Source organism: Rhododendron vialii, chromosome 4a (assembly GCF_030253575.1).
Source record: "Rhododendron vialii isolate Sample 1 chromosome 4a, ASM3025357v1".
Classification (NCBI taxonomy): Eukaryota; Viridiplantae; Streptophyta; class Magnoliopsida; order Ericales; family Ericaceae; genus Rhododendron; species Rhododendron vialii.
The window spans coordinates 40720399-40738984 of NC_080560.1; the positions used below are offsets into that span (position 1 = coordinate 40720399).

The 18586-nt window shown below is 39.8% G+C and overlaps 2 protein-coding genes, 1 long non-coding RNA gene and 1 other non-coding gene across 9 annotated transcripts; 1 reads left to right on the plus strand and 3 right to left on the minus strand.

Annotated features, from left to right (window-relative positions):
* Positions 1 to 721: 721 nt before the first annotated feature.
* On the minus strand, positions 722 to 8216 carry LOC131322759 (uncharacterized). Of its 5 annotated transcripts, none has more exons than XM_058354210.1 (8): positions 8021 to 8216; positions 5775 to 6236; positions 2373 to 4360; positions 1854 to 2123; positions 1700 to 1780; positions 1483 to 1594; positions 1331 to 1397; positions 722 to 1123 (listed from the first exon to the last, which is right to left on the minus strand). In XM_058354210.1, exons 2-8 carry the CDS (start codon positions 6175 to 6177, stop codon positions 1027 to 1029), a joined length of 3018 nt encoding a protein of 1005 aa, XP_058210193.1. In that variant the 5' UTR covers positions 6178 to 6236; positions 8021 to 8216; the 3' UTR covers positions 722 to 1026. The 5 variants fall into 5 exon arrangements, 4 of the variants coding, with proteins under 4 accessions (XP_058210193.1, XP_058210192.1, XP_058210195.1 ...); XM_058354209.1 differs by having other exon boundaries at positions 7838 to 8216; XM_058354212.1 differs by lacking the exon at positions 5775 to 6236 and having other exon boundaries at positions 7838 to 8216.
* A 1171-nt stretch (positions 8217 to 9387) lies between these two features.
* On the minus strand, positions 9388 to 9459 carry TRNAP-AGG (transfer RNA proline (anticodon AGG)). Its single transcript has one exon. It is a non-coding gene; the product is annotated as a tRNA-Pro (tRNA).
* A 1259-nt stretch (positions 9460 to 10718) lies between these two features.
* LOC131322761 (uncharacterized) lies at positions 10719 to 16967 on the minus strand. 2 transcript variants are annotated; one of them, XM_058354214.1, is made up of 2 exons: positions 16745 to 16967; positions 10719 to 14021 (listed from the first exon to the last, which is right to left on the minus strand). In XM_058354214.1, exon 2 carries the CDS (start codon positions 13882 to 13884, stop codon positions 11173 to 11175), a length of 2712 nt encoding a protein of 903 aa, XP_058210197.1. In that variant the 5' UTR covers positions 13885 to 14021; positions 16745 to 16967; the 3' UTR covers positions 10719 to 11172. The 2 variants fall into 2 exon arrangements, with proteins under 2 accessions (XP_058210197.1, XP_058210198.1); XM_058354215.1 differs by having other exon boundaries at positions 16736 to 16940.
* On the plus strand, positions 14028 to 15417 carry LOC131322768 (uncharacterized). The gene is made up of 2 exons (XR_009198957.1): positions 14028 to 14440; positions 14494 to 15417. It is a non-coding gene; the product is annotated as an uncharacterized LOC131322768 (long non-coding RNA).
* Positions 16968 to 18586: the final 1619 nt, after the last annotated feature.

Here is an 18586-nt window from a genome sequence, read left to right on the forward strand (position 1 = left end):
GAGTGATGAGAAGAGAGAGGAGGGTTTTCACACAGAAACCGGATTTGATCGTGAACAATGCCGAAACAACTGATATTTTCAAGTACCAATCCCAAAACTTCATCCTTTTTACCACTTTTTCTTGATTATTTTTCTCAATGCGAAAATCGTAGGAAAAATAAGTGAAGTTAAGAGAGAAATTAGGGCAAGTTTGTCTAAGCAATTAACGATCAAATGAGTCCAATTTGATACAGATAGCTAGCATTCCATTCTTTTTTTTTTTTTTTTGCTCACGCTTTTGGTCCAAAATTAATGAAGGCTATTTGCTTCAGTAATGGGATTATGCTCCGGCAATAGTCATTTAGCCATGCTACGAGGATTCAAACTTTAGTCTTGTCCAATCAAGTCCAAATTTCCACCGCTGAACCAACCCCTCTGAACTGTACCCTAACAATAGCGTTGGCCTAACGGTCTGATTGGTACTAGGGGCAAGAAAGAGTGTGGAGGAGAAAATTTTCTCCAATAAGTATATAACTGCACACAAATACACAAACACTTACCCACACTCACTCACAATAGGAAGGGAATCTGCGAACCGATGGTATCATTTTCCTCCTGGGTAATGTCTTATTCCACACACCAAAAAAACACATAAAACAGCTCATTTTGGCTGAATAAAGCAAACTCCAAGCAACCAGAAGAAGAGAAAAGGAAAACAAACGGAATAAATCAAAGGAATATATACACTGAAGTAATTTTCTTTTTTGAGAAGAAGATCACTGCAATTGTCATTATAAAGAAGATCCAAGAGGATCAAATTACAAGAGGTAAAGGACCAATAAGACACGGGGAAAAAAGAACCCGAAAGAAACACTAAAGAACTCCGTAATACAACCCCAGTTAAAAACAACTGAAGCACACTCAACAATGACAAGACTTGCCTAGCTACACGCCGGTGAACAAGTAGGATAAGCAAACAAAATTTGAGCACTAAAGATTAAAGAATATGCACCGAGAAAGCAAGACAGAAAGGGAAAAAAGCAAATCTTATTTGCGTTTAGTCACAGGCAGATAACGATCACTGTTTTGTTTCAACCATATCGTTGAACGGGTTTTCTCGATGCAGTCTGCGAAGAGACGGTGTCTGCCATCAAAGACATAAAAATTTGTTACAAATCATGTATAAATCCAAATACAATTTGTTCGGATACATGCATTAGCATGCAAAAGGTTGCAATTCATTTGTAAGAATGACATGCATTTCCCCATTCTGATTGAAGAAATTCAAATTTTCCGAGATAGATTAATTAATTTTCCAAGATAGATTAATTTTCCAAAAGTACAAACTAACCTTTCGTACTCTAGCTTCTGGGTAACCATTCCATTAAGTAGCAGCTCGGAACTGTAAACTGCAGCCCCTGAAAATAAAAGAAGGTTCAAAATTCCAAATCAGACGATCATTATTAATCGACTAAGGCTGGAAAAGCATATATTATAATTAACCTTTCTCAAGAAAAGGCACACAGATAGCATAATCTTCCTCGCACGATAAAACCAAGAACTCCTCCGGAATTTCACTATCCTTGAATGCTGATCTGCCAATTCTTTCCACCACCTGCGCAGTCTTACCCTTCAGCATTAACAAAGGGAATTCAAAATTAACCATATTCTAGACATTAATGCACATAGCTCTCAAGAAAAGAACAGAAGCCCTACCAACCTGGCCATGAACTGCCTTAACCAAGCTCGCCAGTAGTTCTTTACAAGGTTTTGTATTTGGAGTGATCAGAACTTTTTGCCCCTGGATAAAAGAAAATTTGTGTAAAGGAACGAAACAGTAGCTGCATTTGATTAATCAAGAATCGTGAGATCACCTGTAAAAGTGGACGTTGGCATGCACGTGCCAATGAAACTGGCAAGCTAAAGCCAAACTCCTTTTCCTTTTTGGCATCTCTCAATATGTAAGTTCTCTCGTCAATGAAACAACCAGCTTGTCCACAGCTCTCAAGCCATAAATGTGTCACCACTGGTTTGCCAAAGGCAATAGCTTCCAACATATTCCTCGTTCTCACAAACTCATCTGTTATGAAGTGTGTGGCTTCTGAAATAGAGGATGCTACTGAAGCTCCTAGCCGAGCCAAAATCTGTGACGAGAACAATAATAAGGCACGTTATGAAGTTGGCTGGGGTGCCAATGTTTCCCGACTCAAAAAGGTTATTAAGGTCTTTATTTTTGTTTAGGGTGTCACTATAAACTCCATTTCATTCTCTTTTTCTCACTTAACGTTAAGGGGTGGTCAAGCGACCAACCTCGCATATGTGCAGAGCCGCCAATGGGCACACATAAGTATGAACCTGCTAAGGAAAGAGCAGAAGATACCACAAATGAGTACCTTCTTCTGCTGCTTGATCATATCCCCATTCAAGTGGTGACTGAACAAGACTCGAACATTAGCCATCTCTCGCCTCCTCCTAGAATCTCTGGTTGTAGAAGTAGCCTCTGGACTGTTGGAAATTAAGCTCTTGATTTCCCTCATAAGGAATGATCTTGACAAATTCTTTCTGCATGACTGTTTAAGACACTCATCACCCACACAGATAAGCGATGCAGCGCTTACAGGAGTGGTACAATTAGCAGATACTGAACCAGAGGGCTTGCATTTATCCCCTGGTGACACTTGTAATTTGGCGTTTCCTCCACCTGAAATGGTATCTGCATCCCTCTGCCTGTCAGAAGGCTTGGATGTCAAAGCCCCAACCATGTCTTTAGGGGCCAAATTTCCGTCTGTAGAGTTACATTCAAGAGCCGCAAACCCTGAAACACCTTTATCCACAGCAGGCGAAACTGGACCATCATTCGTAGATTCTCGGTTTTTCCTTTTTAAACCATTGGTTTTCGATCTGTTTGATTTTCCAGGAGATTGTCCATTAGTTTTCTGCCCAACAATTTGATTGACTGATCCATGTGGGTTGGTACTTCCATTTAACTGGCCTGAAAACTTTCTAAGAGTTCTTCTAAATTCACCAATTCTGACAGCAGCAATTGTATCTCTCACCTTCTGACATGATTTCTCCTGCTCATTCACATTTTCATTTTCATTTTCTCCAGATTGCTTGGGATTAAGGATGCTGGCTTTTCCAGAATTATATGGTGCAATTCCAGCCCTTAACGGGTTTGTCACACTTCGCTGCCTAGTTCGACAAGCTATGGGTGTAAAAAAACCAGTTTGCCCTTGCAAATGGCATTTCTTGACTGAACTTGATCTCGTCCGTCGCACATGCGTCGCAGACCATGCTCTATCCCCTTTTTCTCCTCTGGAAGAACCGTTATTAAGATTGTTGCTACCATCATGAGAGTCTTCGTTGTCACAGTTAGCCACATCCAAACCAAAGCACAACGCTTCCATGGATTCAGCAGCCATTTGAGTATCAAAACCTACATTAAGCATCTCCGGCATATCCTTGTCAGTAACAATAGCTTCTGTTCCATCTGGGGCGCCAGTCTTTAACTGTTCATCCAACTCCTCAGTCACGTTCTTTTTAGGTTTTGTATCTATTATATTTTCTGTCTTGTCTTTCCTTTTTGAGTTTTGCGACACTATCCCTTTGTCCCTGGTTTCATCAACAGCCCCACATCCTTTGGAGTAATTCTTGACCTTCTGATGTTTGGTACAAGATCTCTTCCTCCGACCACCTCCATCATCAAAGAACGCTTCCTTCTTTTTGGTGAAAAACTCACCCCCTCCCTCATCTTCAAGGCTGTCATTCCAATCAAAAGTCCCTCTTTCTCCAGCTGTACTGATGAAACTAGTTCTTTTCGCCAAACTTTGAATCCCTTTCGTACTTGAGACGGGCTTTGATTTCTCCCCAGTAGACCTTCCAATGTCACCTTCTTGATCAACATCCATGACGTTAAATTTCAGAAACCTGTCCACAAAGTTGAGTGCATTGTCTTGCGACAACTCTCCAGGTTCTTGAGAGTCAACATAGCTTAACCCCGCCACTTCATCGCCACAAGCAGGTAAATGAGGCAAATCAGCATTATTTGTGCAGTTGTCAGGTCCTTCAAGTGTATCATTCATAAAAAGCCTCCTCACTATTGAACTACCAACCCCGTACTTGTTTTCATTCCCTGATCCCTTAATCTGCTCATTGCACTTGCCCGAAAAATCCTCCAGATCTACTTCCACTCCAAGTGCCGATGAATTTTTAATAACAGCTATCTCCTTAAAGTCAGAAGTATATTGCTTCAAAGACTGTGTGTCACTCTTTATTAGAGAGGACTCATCGCTGGTTCCCTTAAGAGCCATGATACGAGCTGCTGAAGAACAGGCCCTCCAAGATGCTGCATGAACTGAAGTGGAAGTCTTCTGCTTGAATCCTGATTCAACAAGCAGTAATTTCAATTCCGTACTTAATATGACAGTTCACCCAATGTGCGCTATATTTTCAATTTTCTTGACCTTGACAACTCAAAAGCTTCTGAAAGGGTGCAAAAAAAGATGGCATTCTACATGCTAATAACACTCTGGTGATAGCACTGGGAATTACATTACAATACAATGATTCAGGACAAATCTTTTAAGAGTTATATCCTCTATCAAAATCGTTAGATATTTAAGCAAATACATGAACAGAACATGAACGGAAGGTATACAATATGTGGATTCTCTGTTAATAAGACAAAATACTAAATATCATGATCGTAACTAAGGCTGCAATAACATGAACCCGAATTTCCAATAAGGTCCACGAGCGGATGGCTTTTGCTGCTTCAAAACGTTACATTAAATTTAGGTTTGCGAAGACAAAAAGAAGGCAGTGTGCATTTTGATACAATATTAATCCCCGCCATCTTCCTCAAACGAATTGGAGGAATGCCAACATGGTAAAACTATTTCATTCTAGGAAGTATAAAAGCAGGTGGCTTCATCTGACACATGAATTGACGTTTGAAATGAGATCTTTATGTGAAAGCTATGAGACAGTTGTGTCAATTTCACTAACAAGGTATGAAAACTGATAAACATAACTATTTTGTACAAACAGTGATCATCATCCACTTGGCATGAGATGCCCATTTACGCAAGTTGGGTAGAGTAGGTTTTGTGAATCAATTGGACAAATGAGATGCAGATTAAACTGATGAAAACGAAAAATATGGTACCACGCTCTAATTCTTAGGTTTCTTTGTCAAATGGGCTCTAAAATGGATTCATATTTATCGCTACAATCGATAACTAGGATCAGATAAAGGGCTTCGTGGATTGCCCCATTTTCACCTATTTTCTGCAACTGCTCCACAGCATCCACTCATAAGTCTACTAATCATAAAAATTGCATACACAGTTAGTGAATCAAACTCATAACACAACATTTCTAAGCATGCCCCAAGTCTGAGTACTAACATCTCAACCAATTAGTAAGGGAAGTGGAATGCACACAGAAGGTACAGGATTAAATTCATTTTGAACAAAAAAAAATACCTTTTTCATTTTTGAACAGAAAAAAGATATTTTATTTATCTTTGGACAAAGTATACAAAGATTAAAAAAGGGAAATTAAAAGGGCAAGAGAAAGACGACATCACAATGAGGGCATTTTGAACCAAAAAAACCTAGTAGTTAAGCAGGTGAAAATGAATACATGACGCAAATATTATCCCAATCCGCACTCCATTTTTCCCTGATAAACAGTGCATAACTTGCATCACCGGAATAAGCAAGTGAAATATAGCACTCCATTTTTTTCAGAATCAGTGACCAAAATGAGCCTCCTATCCACAAATTACTGACCTGAACTCTGCAGTTCAATGTCCAAACCATCTAACTTTGCTTTAAATCCCCTCTCATCCTCTTTGAAAGCAGAGGAATAGAGCTTACTCTCCTGATGCACTGCACAAATACCCACTCTTTTTGCTGAATCATCATCAGAGAACTCCACAGAATCATCTAAAACTTCTGTCGCATCTGATCCTTCACCATCAGTAACAACAACTTCATAATAGCAATTGCCCAACAACTGGGCACCCATGTTTGCAGCACCATCAGGATCATCCAATACTTGAGTTTCACCAGCAATATCTATAGCCTGGGTCTCAAATGCTGCAACATCAGGATCATCCAATACTTGAGTTTCACCGGCAAGATTTATAGCCTGGGTCTCAAATGCGTCTTCGAGTGGAATGGTATCAACCATTGGCAATGTACACTGCTGAAACTGTAACTCATAGAAGGCCTTGTCTTTGAGTTTTTCACCTATTGCAATAAATGGATAAATATGTGTTTAACATTTTAACCTTGTATTTGTCAAATTTGTACATCTGAGTTACTTGAAATTTTAGACTGATCAGTGTTCACTCCTAGGTTACCACGGGTGCCAAATCTATGTAGATGATGTACTGAGACATCATAAGAGATTAGCCAACTGATTGTTCATTAGAAACACAATTTCTCTGCCCCAACCAATTTTTCTCTTTATTCCAATTAGTTAAACAAGTGCATGGGTTTGTGGGCCATCATAAAGCCCAATGTTAACCATTACCATACAAAATATTTAGTGTTTGCACTAACCATCTTTCCATAGCGTGATAATAGCCAGGAAGCAAGATATCACCACAAACAGTAAAATAACATGCATCGAGTAAGCCCACTCATGATAGTTCTTTCTCTAATGCGAAATAGAAAGTTGTCTCTCTTCCACCATTCATTCAACTGAGTTATCATTTTCACCCATTATTGAAGGAAAATAGCCTAAAGCTATCTCCAGCCTTTCCTAAAATCTCGACTCAAATTAAGTGAGACTCTTTAATTCAAACTCATGACCAAACTACTCAATTTTTAACTCCAATCAAGCACGACTCTTTGTTTTGCTCAAAATACTTTATGCTTAAATCTGATTATACCCCATTGAAGTGCTTCATACCAAAGGAAATTCTACTCAAATCAACAGTTTGAGTAAAGGGCAGAACCTAAGAGCATCTCCCGCCCTGAACTCAAATATCCACTCTAAGTCAAGTTCCAAATCCTTTGAAACTTCCTCCAATCCTAGATTCCAAACCTACATTTAGACAGTTTTACTCAAATCCTTCTCAAATTTCACGGTCCTTTCGTGTCTTCCAAGTTTATAACCATGCCGTTAATGAAGCCTTTACTCAGATTTATGCCCAGCATTGAGTTGGTCTATTGGAGTGCCTCACATCAAAATGAAGATTTAATCAAGTTTTACTCCCATGAAGCAAAAGTTAGAATAGTGGCAGGAGATGTAAAGACTGCTAGCATCTCCAGAACTTACCCTTTTTTCAACTCAATGCCAAAATTCTGACTAAAAACCGTAAAACTCCCTCTACTCATAGCATCTCCGGTCCTTGCTCAAAATATTTAAAAACTTCATCTGGTATGAACCACTACAACGGACGAACCCAAATCTGAACACAAATTTGAGGGAAAAGCTTCATTAATTGAATAGTCGTGAATTGTGAAGAGAAAACAAGCCTTCAAAATTTTGATTAAAAATTTTAAGTCTCCCTTGATTTGGTTAAAATTTGAGTAAAACACAATCTACTATGAGTTTGAGCGAAGGACCGGAGTGAGTTTACTGAGCGTTTCCAAATTATCAAAAAAAAATCGAATTTTTCTTGATAAAGTTCATTTTTGAAGTTCTAGTTTCGGGGACCGGGACGACGTCAGTATCGAATTTAGTTATCCACAAAGTTTTACTCAGTCTATTCCTCTCTCTCAAACTTACAACTAAGTCAGTATTCAGTAATTTAAACTTCTACTCTAATTTATGAAGCTTTTCCTCGAATTCAAGTGAAAGTACGAGTAAGGAATGAAGATATGGTCTAATGGTAATTTACCAAGCAGTGAAGGCGGAGGAGACTGACTGTCAAATTGTTGGGTTCTATTTTCGCAACAATCCCTACTCGAATTCAGCTTCGCCGCTTGTATCTCATCATCAATTGAACCCATTTCTACTTCATCCGAAAATTGTGCAAAAAAAAAAATGTTACAAGATGAGCCGAATGAAAGAGTCTTTTTACATGTGTCGGATTTTGCGTGTACGAGTGGGGTAGAGGCTGTAATTAGGGTTGGAGAAGGGGGAGGGGGGAGGGAGTTTTGAGAAGAGCACGGAAGTGTTCATGGCGGCCGGCGGTGGCTGGAGGAGGTGCAGGCGAGCGATCGCCGCCATTTCTCAGTGGCCCCGAAGTGGTGCAACGATATGGGAATTTGTTTTTGTTGTTTCAGATCAATTAATAGATAAAAAATCAAATGGCTAAACAAAAAGCAATTAATTAGGGAAACAAGGAAAGCGTGGTGCGCAGGCGCGTTTCTTCTGAATAGCTAAACAAAACTTTCCGGCCAGAGTACATAAGTTTGCGTCTCTTTGCAAAAGTTTGCGGTCATAACTCGAACCCCAGCGTGTTCGTGGTTCGGCTTTCCGAATTAACGGGGAAAGCGTGATTTGTACGTGGGTTTTACTCATTTTAGCACACATGTACTCGTATTTACGGACTTGTTCGAGCTCTTTTGTATGTTTCAGAGGCTTTACTCAGTTAACCTTTTAGTTTTAGTTTTAGTTTTAGTTTTTTTTTTTTTTTTTTTGTCAGGGCGATATACATCAGCAGGGATTAGTGGGGCTGTTAGAGTTAGCACGGGGAGACCAGAAGCTATCCATAGCCCTGGTCCCCTAAAAGGCCTGCCCTCAGTGGGGCTCAAACCCAAGACCTTCCACAAAGGGAAGGCAATCATTACTCTATTCTTCTCTCCACCCACTACCAAAACTAAACTAAATTAAACTAAACTCTCAACCAAATAAAGCCAGAGCATCTCAAATCCATCTCTATTTTTCTAAAATAGAGAATAAATGTGACATATTGAGAAGAGATTTTGTAATTTATGCTCTCCTTTCTTTATTTTTTGTACTTTTTTGAGAGAATTTTGGAGAAACTCATTGTTCTTTTTAGATATTTGGTCTCCAAAAAACGAAAGATCCCTCTAAGATTTTCTCAAAAAATGATTAAAAAATGGAATAAATTATAAAAACTCCTATACATTTATTCTATTTTAAAGAAATTGAGATGGGTTGGAGATGCTCTTACACATCCATCAAATTTAAATATCACTTACTACTAGATGGTGGTGGTAAACATTTCCATTCCAATATGATTAAAAACTCCTCACATCATAATTTAGAAGGAAAGAAAACCTGTTACACTGTTACAATCTATTTGAAAATGAAATTCTTTTGATTAAAAAAGAATGTTAATTTTTTATTGAACACTGGACGCACAGAAAATCTGTCTCTCGAGGCAAGGATTATGGTTCTCTCATTTCTCTAAAATACCCAAGAAACAAATAAGTGGAAAAAAAAGAAACAGGGACTATTCTCGAAACAAGAAAAGCAGGAGGGGCATTCCGAGAATTGAACTCGGGACCTCTCGCACCCTAAGCGAGAATCATACCACTAGACCAAATGCCCTTATTTGATTATCACAGCGTGGTAAATATATCTAACCGTGACACACACTTTGAACCATTATAAAAAAGGAGTGATTTTCACACTCCCCAAATTTATTTAACTATGACAACACTTTGAACCATTATACCATTGGGAAGGCAAAAATCAATTCTGTATTGATTTCCATAGTACGGTTAACAATTTGAGGAATTCGAAAATCACTCGCCTGTAAAAAACATAAAATATTCAATATGCTGCCCTTGACAAAACAAACACTCCCACCAGAATCCGACAGTGGGTATCAATTGTGTATGAACCCTCTGTGGGGCCATCTCGGATCCAACACAAATGATCCAAAACGTTCATTTTATCAAGAATAAAAAACTCGTAAATTTATCGTATAAAAAATCAATTCATTTGGATACCGATAAGTACTTAACCAATTCATTCAATTTTGGTTCAAGGAATCGCATTAAAAATTACTTTGAACAAACTAATGTCTCATAGCGTTTGTGCGGGACCCATCAAAGGGTGGGTCGGTACCCATAGCATTTTTGCTTCCACTATTGTCTAGTACGTGAAACAATAAAAGGAAAAGAAAGTGTAATTATACTGTCATGCACCAATTCGTTCAATCCTTCCAGTAACTCGCGCCAAGAGATAAGTACTACCTAAGCATCACTACCAACCGGGAGATCAAAAAAATCTCAGACGCGCCAACAAACGTCTGTTAAATAAGACAAAGTTTCAACAGGAAAGAGAGATTTATTTCCCTCCATATCTTTACTATTTTCACCAAATCACTCACACCAAACAAAGATATTGCTTGCAAACTGCATTTGATTCAACCATGGGTGAAACTCATGTTAAGAGACTTCGTACACTTCAACTTCCAGTAACTCGCGCCAAGAGATAAGTACTACCTAAGCATCACTACCAACCGGGAGATCAAAAAAATCTCAGACGCGCCAACAAACGTCTGTTCACACAGTCCACGCTATCGTGATTTGCAATATAGATCTGTAGTTCCCCCCGTCTACAAAAGTTTCAAGGAGCAACAAGGAATTCGCATCAGAATACCTGGAGAAAGCAGTAAATCCTTCAAAAAAAAAACTCTGTACGGCAACATTTCATAAGGTAGTACTAATATTCAACTATTTCCAAGATTGAAGTAGAGCATCCATGCCAAGAGGTATTAAGCAAACGCGAGTAAGACCTCCGTGGGATTGCAGTCCAGCAGAAGCCAGAATTGACAATTAAGTAGCAAAAGGGCATAGTAATTGTAAGAATGACTTTTGAGGCCATAAATAATCTGTCCAAAGTAAAACAACAATAAGTAACTAAAGTTGCTTAAAGCTAACAATGGACACAACATCAAGATTAACAAAGACAAACCAATAGTATCTGTGTGGACAGACTAGACCACAAAAGGTTATAACTACAGTTCAGAGAGCAATACTTGTTTCACACCGTACCGCGAATCGGTACACAACCTAATTAACCAAGACAGATTTCAAAATTCAGAGTGAGATAGAGAGAGAAAGATGAAACCAGCAAGGACACTTTTTCCAATGTCTGATGCAGCTAGCCAGGAACCAAAAATCATCAGAGGGGATTAATATCCATAATGATCGATCCGGATCACCCAAATCGTAAAGCAGCAGTTGATGCATCCAGTCCCTATTTACAAAACAACCAGCATAGGAAAGGCATCAGATTCATCATTCTCCCGCATCAACTCGAACGAAACAAAGCGATTGGCAACGCTGCAGGATCAAGCTCCCAGTACCCTCTCAATCTACCACCTTTCTCTGTTGTCAGCCGGAAAGCAGGAATTTGATGGGAAAATCTAAGCAGCCCATAACGAGGAATCTCCCTAATGATAGTTGTTCCTTCTTTCGTTTGAGCCTTGAAAACGGACTTGTAACCACTTACCGGTTCAAGTACCAAAAGCTTGAACTCTGAGTCATTTTCCTCCAGGATTTGCACCATGTCATATTCACACTTCTTTAAGTCAGAACGTGTAATTGCAGCATTCCAGTTCCTGTATAGCGCCCAAACCTCACCTTTCCTAGGGAAAATGGCACATACACCCTTCTTATCCATACGTTGTGCTATTACCTTATGAGAGAAGGGACCCGTTTCAGTATACTCCCCGTGTCCATCCTTTTGAAGCCTAAACATCCCACAACAAGTGAGCATGTTTTTATCAAACCACCTAACAGTGTCCTTCGGCAGTGGCAAGCTAGAAAGCCAAGTTACATGCACTTTAAACTCTGGGTTAGCATCAATTTTTGTTATTCGCCCATAGTACTTCGGCAAGCCATCCTCATCACTGTATAATGCCCAAGTCTGACCAACCTCAAATTTTTCGGGGGATTTATCAGTATCAAAATCGTAAAATTCTGGATCAGGAATTTCATAAAGTTCGGAATCCTGTTGTTCAGTGCAATTAACAGCACTAATGTGCTCAGGATCCAACTGGGTCTTCTTGTTTGGAGACACGGCTTTCAACTCTTCAGGAACAGAAATCTCTTGGAGATTAAGAGGAAGAGAAGCGGGATCCAGTTCAAAAGATCCCTTGGGAACATCTTTTCTTTCCTCACCCGTCAATCGAAATGAGGGAACCCTGTGAGAGAATCTAAATAGTTGATTTGGTGGTATTTGAAATGAGTCGATACCTTCTTCCCCCTTCGTTGTTCGACAGAAAAGACATGAAAACCCTTTTACCTTACCCAAGTACGCAACAGAAACACCAATACCCTCACCCCAGTCCAACAATATTTCCACAAATTCGAATTCATACTTCCTCCCACTGACTGGGTCAGAGTGCCACTTCATATCCCAGTTTTTGAAGAGGGCCCACGTTTCTCCCTTCCTCGGATATATATTGTAAGTATCCCTTCTGCTGCCCTTTTCCCAGTGGACCAAATGTGAGAACATGGGACGATCTTCAATGGTGTCAGAGGCTCCATGCTTGAACTTACCACAAGAAACAGGCAAACCTGCCTCAACCCATTTAATTCCATCCTCTTCGCCTGGCTCTGGCTCAAGCCAAGTTATGTTCACTTTGAACCCAGGTGAGGATACTTTCCGGATTCGAGCATAAAATCTAGGCATTCCATCCACTGTATCATAAACAGCCCAGGTTTGGCCAACTGCAAAACACTCTTGTCCTCTATGGCTATCAAAATCACTAAAATCAGGATCAGGGTATTCGTAAATTTCTGGATCTATTGCCGCGGAAGGGCTTGAGTTCAATGAAGACTCCACATTAGCCCCTATTTCTCCATTTTCTGTCTCAACATCTGGCTTGTTCGGTTTGAGAGCCTCTTGTTTCAACACCGCTTCAGTAGCTCGAACTGGTCCATTTCCCTTTACACTCTTTGAAGGTCTACCAAAGTCGTTTTCATCGTCACTCAGATTGTCATCATATGATACTTGCCCTCTAGAACGAGTAGATCTCCTGGGGTACTCTCTATAAACCCCAAAATCCTGTTTCACCAAGCCATCATCATTCTCTTCAATATTGAAATCTCCCTCAGAGTCACTGCTACTTTCACTCGATTCATCTACCTGCTTCCTTTTCTTACCATTAGCTTTTCCTGAGGCTTTAGATTCCTCAACTCCTCTCTTATTACTTTGCACACCCACATTTCCACAGGTACTTTGTACATTGGGCTTAAAAGCAGCAGCCGGATGGGGACCCTCTCTCTGATGGGGCAATACGACAGGGCGAGTGGAGTTGGTTCCTGGTGGCATAGGTGTAGATTGGTCCTTAATCTCATAGCCAGTAAAGTGCTTTTTGCATTTTTGACAATCAAGAAGTTTGTTGACCACGTTCCTATAATACTGGTACTTTACATAACAGTAAGGACACATTGTCCAAAACGTCTGCCCTTGTGTCTGCTGCGTTTGTGGGTTGAAGCTTGTGAAAGGTGGAGTAGGCTTGTTCATAGGATGGTTATGCACCCAAGGCTGTTTCCGGCCGTGTGAGTGAGTGCTTGCCTGTTGTGAGGCCCAATTTGGTACTGCCCCCGGTCTTGAAGCTCTACATTTGCTGTCATGTAACCTGCGTTTCTCACTGTCCAAAAGTACCCTCTGAGCTTCCCCAATCAATTTAAAGGCATCTGTCGCGCCGCCAAAATGATTCTTATCGGGATGAAGCAAGAGGGCAAACTTCCTGTATTGTTTCTTAATTGACGCCTCATCTGCAGTAGAATCAATTTTGAGGATACCATACCAGTCCATTTCGTTCCCATAAACCTTTTTCTCAGCAGAGCAGTGTACATCACAAACGGTTATCATTTGTGAGATGTTTTCCAAATCCGGATAGAGTTGTTGAGCCTTAAGTGCAATCTTCCGTGCCCCCAAAAAGTCTTTATTTTGCATCTTCTGCTCCGCAATTAATTTCGCTCTGACAGCCTCTTCTTTATTGCACTCCATTATAGAATTGTTAAAAACCAAACTCAAGTGGCCTCCATACAGTGAATTAGACGATGAAGGTCATGCTTGAGGGGTACAGCAACACAGGCAAGTGAACATGCTAACTTGAATCAGACCTTCATATTTCCTCAAACAGCCTGCAAAAGGGCATCGATTTCCTTACAGTAGACAAGCGTAAAAAAAAAAAAAAAGGGAAACAAAAACGTGCTGGAAGAGGCAAGGCATTGGTGAAAAAGGCTCTAGAAAAATTCAAAGTTGCAAACTAACAAGAATACAAGGAAAACTCTATAATGTACCAAACAATATACCAAATAAATATTGTCAACAAGCTAAAAACCATGAGAATTAATGCAAAGCAATTGAAGAGAACAAACAATAGTTCAAGTAATCAAGATGAGAAAAGCTTTGAAAAAGGAAAGAATTGTTTTGTAGAAGAGATGCATCATGAACTTTTCTTAGGGGAAAGGTAGGTGAAAGTCGTTTGTCAAGATCATGGATAAATATGCGTAGATATGTCAGGCAGTCCAACAAAAGATAATTTCCATAAACAAACAAAGTTCACGAGAAGCTTAATCCTCTAAGTTTTGGGTACAACCTTTGGGCTGTGAGTTACCAATCCAAACTGATGAACACTTCCATCCACAGACTTCAGCTATATTACATGGACTTAATGTTCTAAAAGTCGCTATGCACAGCGGTCAGCCACCTTCGAGTGATTAATCGGCGAATAATTGGTGCATATTAATTAGTAATCGGTGATTAATTGTTAGTCGGACCTAATCGGATAGGCCCCGCCAACAATTAATCACCGATTAATTCCTTGTTTTAGAACACTGCATGGACTCGGGTGCGGGTATGTGCCTAAGTGTCCACTTCATCCGTTTTCAGTCTCAAGGTCAAGGACTGGGATTATATGCCACAACTTCAAATTTTTGTTAGCATATTCCTTATTTTCTCGGTAAATAGTGTTTACAAAGTGTCTTAGGGCAATTTTGTTCGGTTACTGGTTTGCCTTTATATGATTACGACATTCGAATTTGTCACAGTTGTGTCTGGTAACAGTATATCCTATGCCACCTTTTAATCCAGAAAAAGTATATCCTCCGGTTCCAGAGACTGTGACAGGGCCCATGATGAGCTTGCTTTTGGAAGTAACTGCTAATGCCTGATGGAATGCAATGGGATAGATGGTAGAAGGATGCCTTTGGACTCGTATTTTGTTCGTACACAATCATGAATAAACTAGGAGTTCCACGCATAGTTTGTGGCAAATTAGAATTACAAACTACGATTGCTAGGCGAATATCCAACTAAATGTGTCGAGAGTGACACAGATCTCAATTCCCACACCCTTATCTGAGTGCCAAGTGTCCCATCGTATTTTGTACATGTAGGAGGACCCATCTTAGTCTCTACTGACGTGTTTACAAGGATCAACACAGATTATTAAACCAAAAGGAGAAACCAAGATACTTTGATACCACTTAGAAAGAAATTACCGCTTAAAAACAACCCCAAGAATATCCATACTCCAGTTTCGCTAATCAGCTAGTTCCTCCTACATAAGCCACAGAATATGTAATGATGAAGAATAACAAGACCACTGCGATAGAGATGCAAAAATCTCCGGAACATCAATGAGTGTCCCACATGTAAAATGCCATTCACTCTTCTGATGAACAAAATCCATCAAACACAAGTTGAATATACAGACTCATAAAAACAACTTGAGGAAAGGGAGGAACACTCTGTGTTTTTTTACCCTTCTTAAGCAGTAGAACCAGAAAAACAATATCACCAAATTGTGGGCCATCAACGCTGCACCAAATTCGCTATCCCTACCAACACTGCAATACGACTTTTTCTCACCCAAATTCAAATTCACGAAATGATTTTCTTCACAGGAAATAACTATTAGGGCAAAACCACTAAGGCTAAACAAGCCGGAAAAAAAAAAAACTAAAGCACCTCTCTTACAAGTGGCTGCTTTCCCCTCCCCTTTCTTACTGCAATGTGACCAATAAAGTTTCTTATTTTGAAGCCGCGACTTCAATACCATAGCACAAGATAACTATCTAAAGACAGCAAAACAAAGTCTAAACTCTAAATTCACAACTACCCAATGACAAGTGGCTGTTTTCCCCTCTACCCTTTCCTACTGCAATGAAACCAATAAAGTTTTTGGTTTCCCAATTTCAATAACATAGCATGTGATAACAATCTAAAGACGGGGAAACAAAGTATAAACTCTAAATTCACAACTACCCGCAAAAGCACAAAAATTAGAATTACAATTAGCATAAAGCAATAAACCGTGCAAGTAACAAAGAAGTGAGCAATAAACCCTAAATCACAAAATTAGGGCAAAAACAAGCTCATACTTGTGCATTTTTCACTTCAAAGACACAAGATAACCAACTCATTCAAACTAATGGAAACCCAGAACGAAAAAAACTCCCCGTTCTGCTAAGGTTCTTATTATTTAAGTACTTATTTTTCACTTTACGAGACAAGTCATGCTCTCACAGTACATCACCTTTAATTCAAATTCAAAGAAAAAGTATTGGAACACATAATCAAAATAATCAGTACCCATATAGCCAACAACCATAGGCCATAACAACCCAAGATAAACAACTCATTCATACTAACGGGAACATGCTCCGTATGTAAAACCCAGAACAAAACAACTAAATACAATCGAAATAAGCATTACCCACAGAGCTAACACCTTCCACCTTGAAATTAGAAAGGAAAAAAAACCTTAAAATATAATATAACAAAACAAAACCCTAAAACTGTTCGATTCCAAATAAGGTAAAAACCAGAGTAGAGGACAAAGATCGATAACTTCTCCTACCATGAGAGCAGACTATTGAATGGGGCTGGATAGATCAGGTAAAGAGAGCTCTGGTGGTTTGTTCTACCCCCGAAGTTGACTTCCTTGAAATGAACTGAGGGTAGAGAGAGAAGATGGTTACGGTTCTAGGCGGGGTGCGGGCAGGGAGAGGAATATAGGGGAAATGCGGTGGGAGGGAGGGCTAGAGAGAGACAGGGAGGGAAAGAAGTCTTCAAGCTTGGGTTAATTACACAGGTGGTCTATTAGGCCAGTCGTAATTAAACTGAATTTGAGGGGTATTTTGTAGTGACTTGTTTTCCACTTTTGCCCTTTGCTCAAATGGGAAATTACAACTTCTTTTAGGGTTAAGGAAGGAGTAAGGAATCTCTCGTGTGATGATCCCTCGTGCAATGGTCTCTATGATGCGGGATTGGACTCGTTGCGGTCCCATTTGATGATCCGGATCGTCTATTTTGTAGGTCTCGATGCATTTATCATCTATGCATAAGTTTAAGTTGATATGAAATCGGTATCAATTTGAACGAAACCTATGTGTCACAAGAAGAATGAACGGCCAGAATCTGACTGTTTATTTCTCTTATAATCGGCTCCGTTCCTTCAAGATTCTTATTTTTAAGTACTTATTTTTCGTTTAACGAGACAAGTCATTCTCTCACAATACCTCACTTTTAATTCAAAAGCGGAACAGGGCATTAATCTGTGTCGCCCAAGTATTTGGCATTAGTTGATCAGTTTTATTTTTTTGGAAGCATGATGATCACATCCAAAAGTACGAGATGAACGATTTGGATCGTCAAATGAGACCTTGGTAGGTTACATTTTGCATCACATGAGAAGCACATGATGAATCATTGCATGAAAGATCTTGATTTGTACTTGAGAACTGTTTTGTTCTTCTTCTATTTTTGTCATACGATATATGTCTAGCCTACTCCTAAAAGAATGGGGAAGGGATATCGCAAAGCGGCATACGGGTGGAGCAAGCCCAAAGGGCATCAACACCACAACAAGCACTCACGCTCCTGGCGAGACTCGAACCCTTCACTTTTCATGTGAAAGAGATGAAGAAATGTCATTGGGTTACAAGCCCATTGGCAGAGTGTTATTTTGTCCACCCTCCTTATTTAGTGGGCAAACGTTATTCAATTGCCGTAGAGTTTACCCTGTTCGTCTATAAGATCTAACACATTATACCGGCGTCACCACCAATATAATATGTCAGGGTCACCAAAGGTAACACCGTGAGCTACAAAAGCTCAATAGAACAACCCATATCCACTAACCCTTAACTTACGAACAAACGATCATAAATTCAATGATTTCCACATAGTTCATACATATTTGACAAAACAGTTATCAATGACACATCCACATTCATTATCCAAACTAACGTTGGTGTCCATTATTTTTCGAATTTCTCCTACGCGACTTCTCGTAGACCATGTCACCATTTTCCACATTTCATACCATATCAACATTTCCAAACTCGTTTTTAATATACCCAACCTCGGTTCCATCGTTCCGGTCTCTCGAGTATCCTCATAATGGTTTCGCCGCACCGGGTTCCCATTGGCACATTTTGCATTAACTCCTCTCCGCGGATAACCAAGCCATACACCCAACCTCGGTTCCGCCGTTCCGGTTTTCTGAGTATCCTCACAATGGTTCCACCGTACCGGGTTCCCATTGGCACACAAAACACACACCACACAATGGGCTACCATGTCCGGCCACATTGCGGTTTCCAAAATATTTCACCTTTTTAAAACATGCCTTTTTATTAACCACACCCTAGGTTTCATGTTTCTACTTTCTCGATTTCCGTGTCTCGTTTTCATGCAT

Coding starts and splice junctions, on each gene's coding strand:
- LOC131322759 (XM_058354209.1), bottom strand. CDS start 7,949: ATGGGTTCAATTGATGATGAGATACAAGCGGCGAAGCTGAATTCGAGT. Junction 1,595..1,699: donor TTAAGGCAGTTCATGGCCAG/GTTGGTAGGGCT, acceptor AAGACTGCGCAG/GTGGTGGAAAGAATTGGCAG. Junction 1,124..1,330: donor CAGAAGCTAGAGTACGAAAG/GTTAGTTTGTAC, acceptor CTTTGATGGCAG/ACACCGTCTCTTCGCAGACT.
- LOC131322761 (XM_058354214.1), bottom strand. CDS start 13,884: ATGGAGTGCAATAAAGAAGAGGCTGTCAGAGCGAAATTAATTGCGGAG.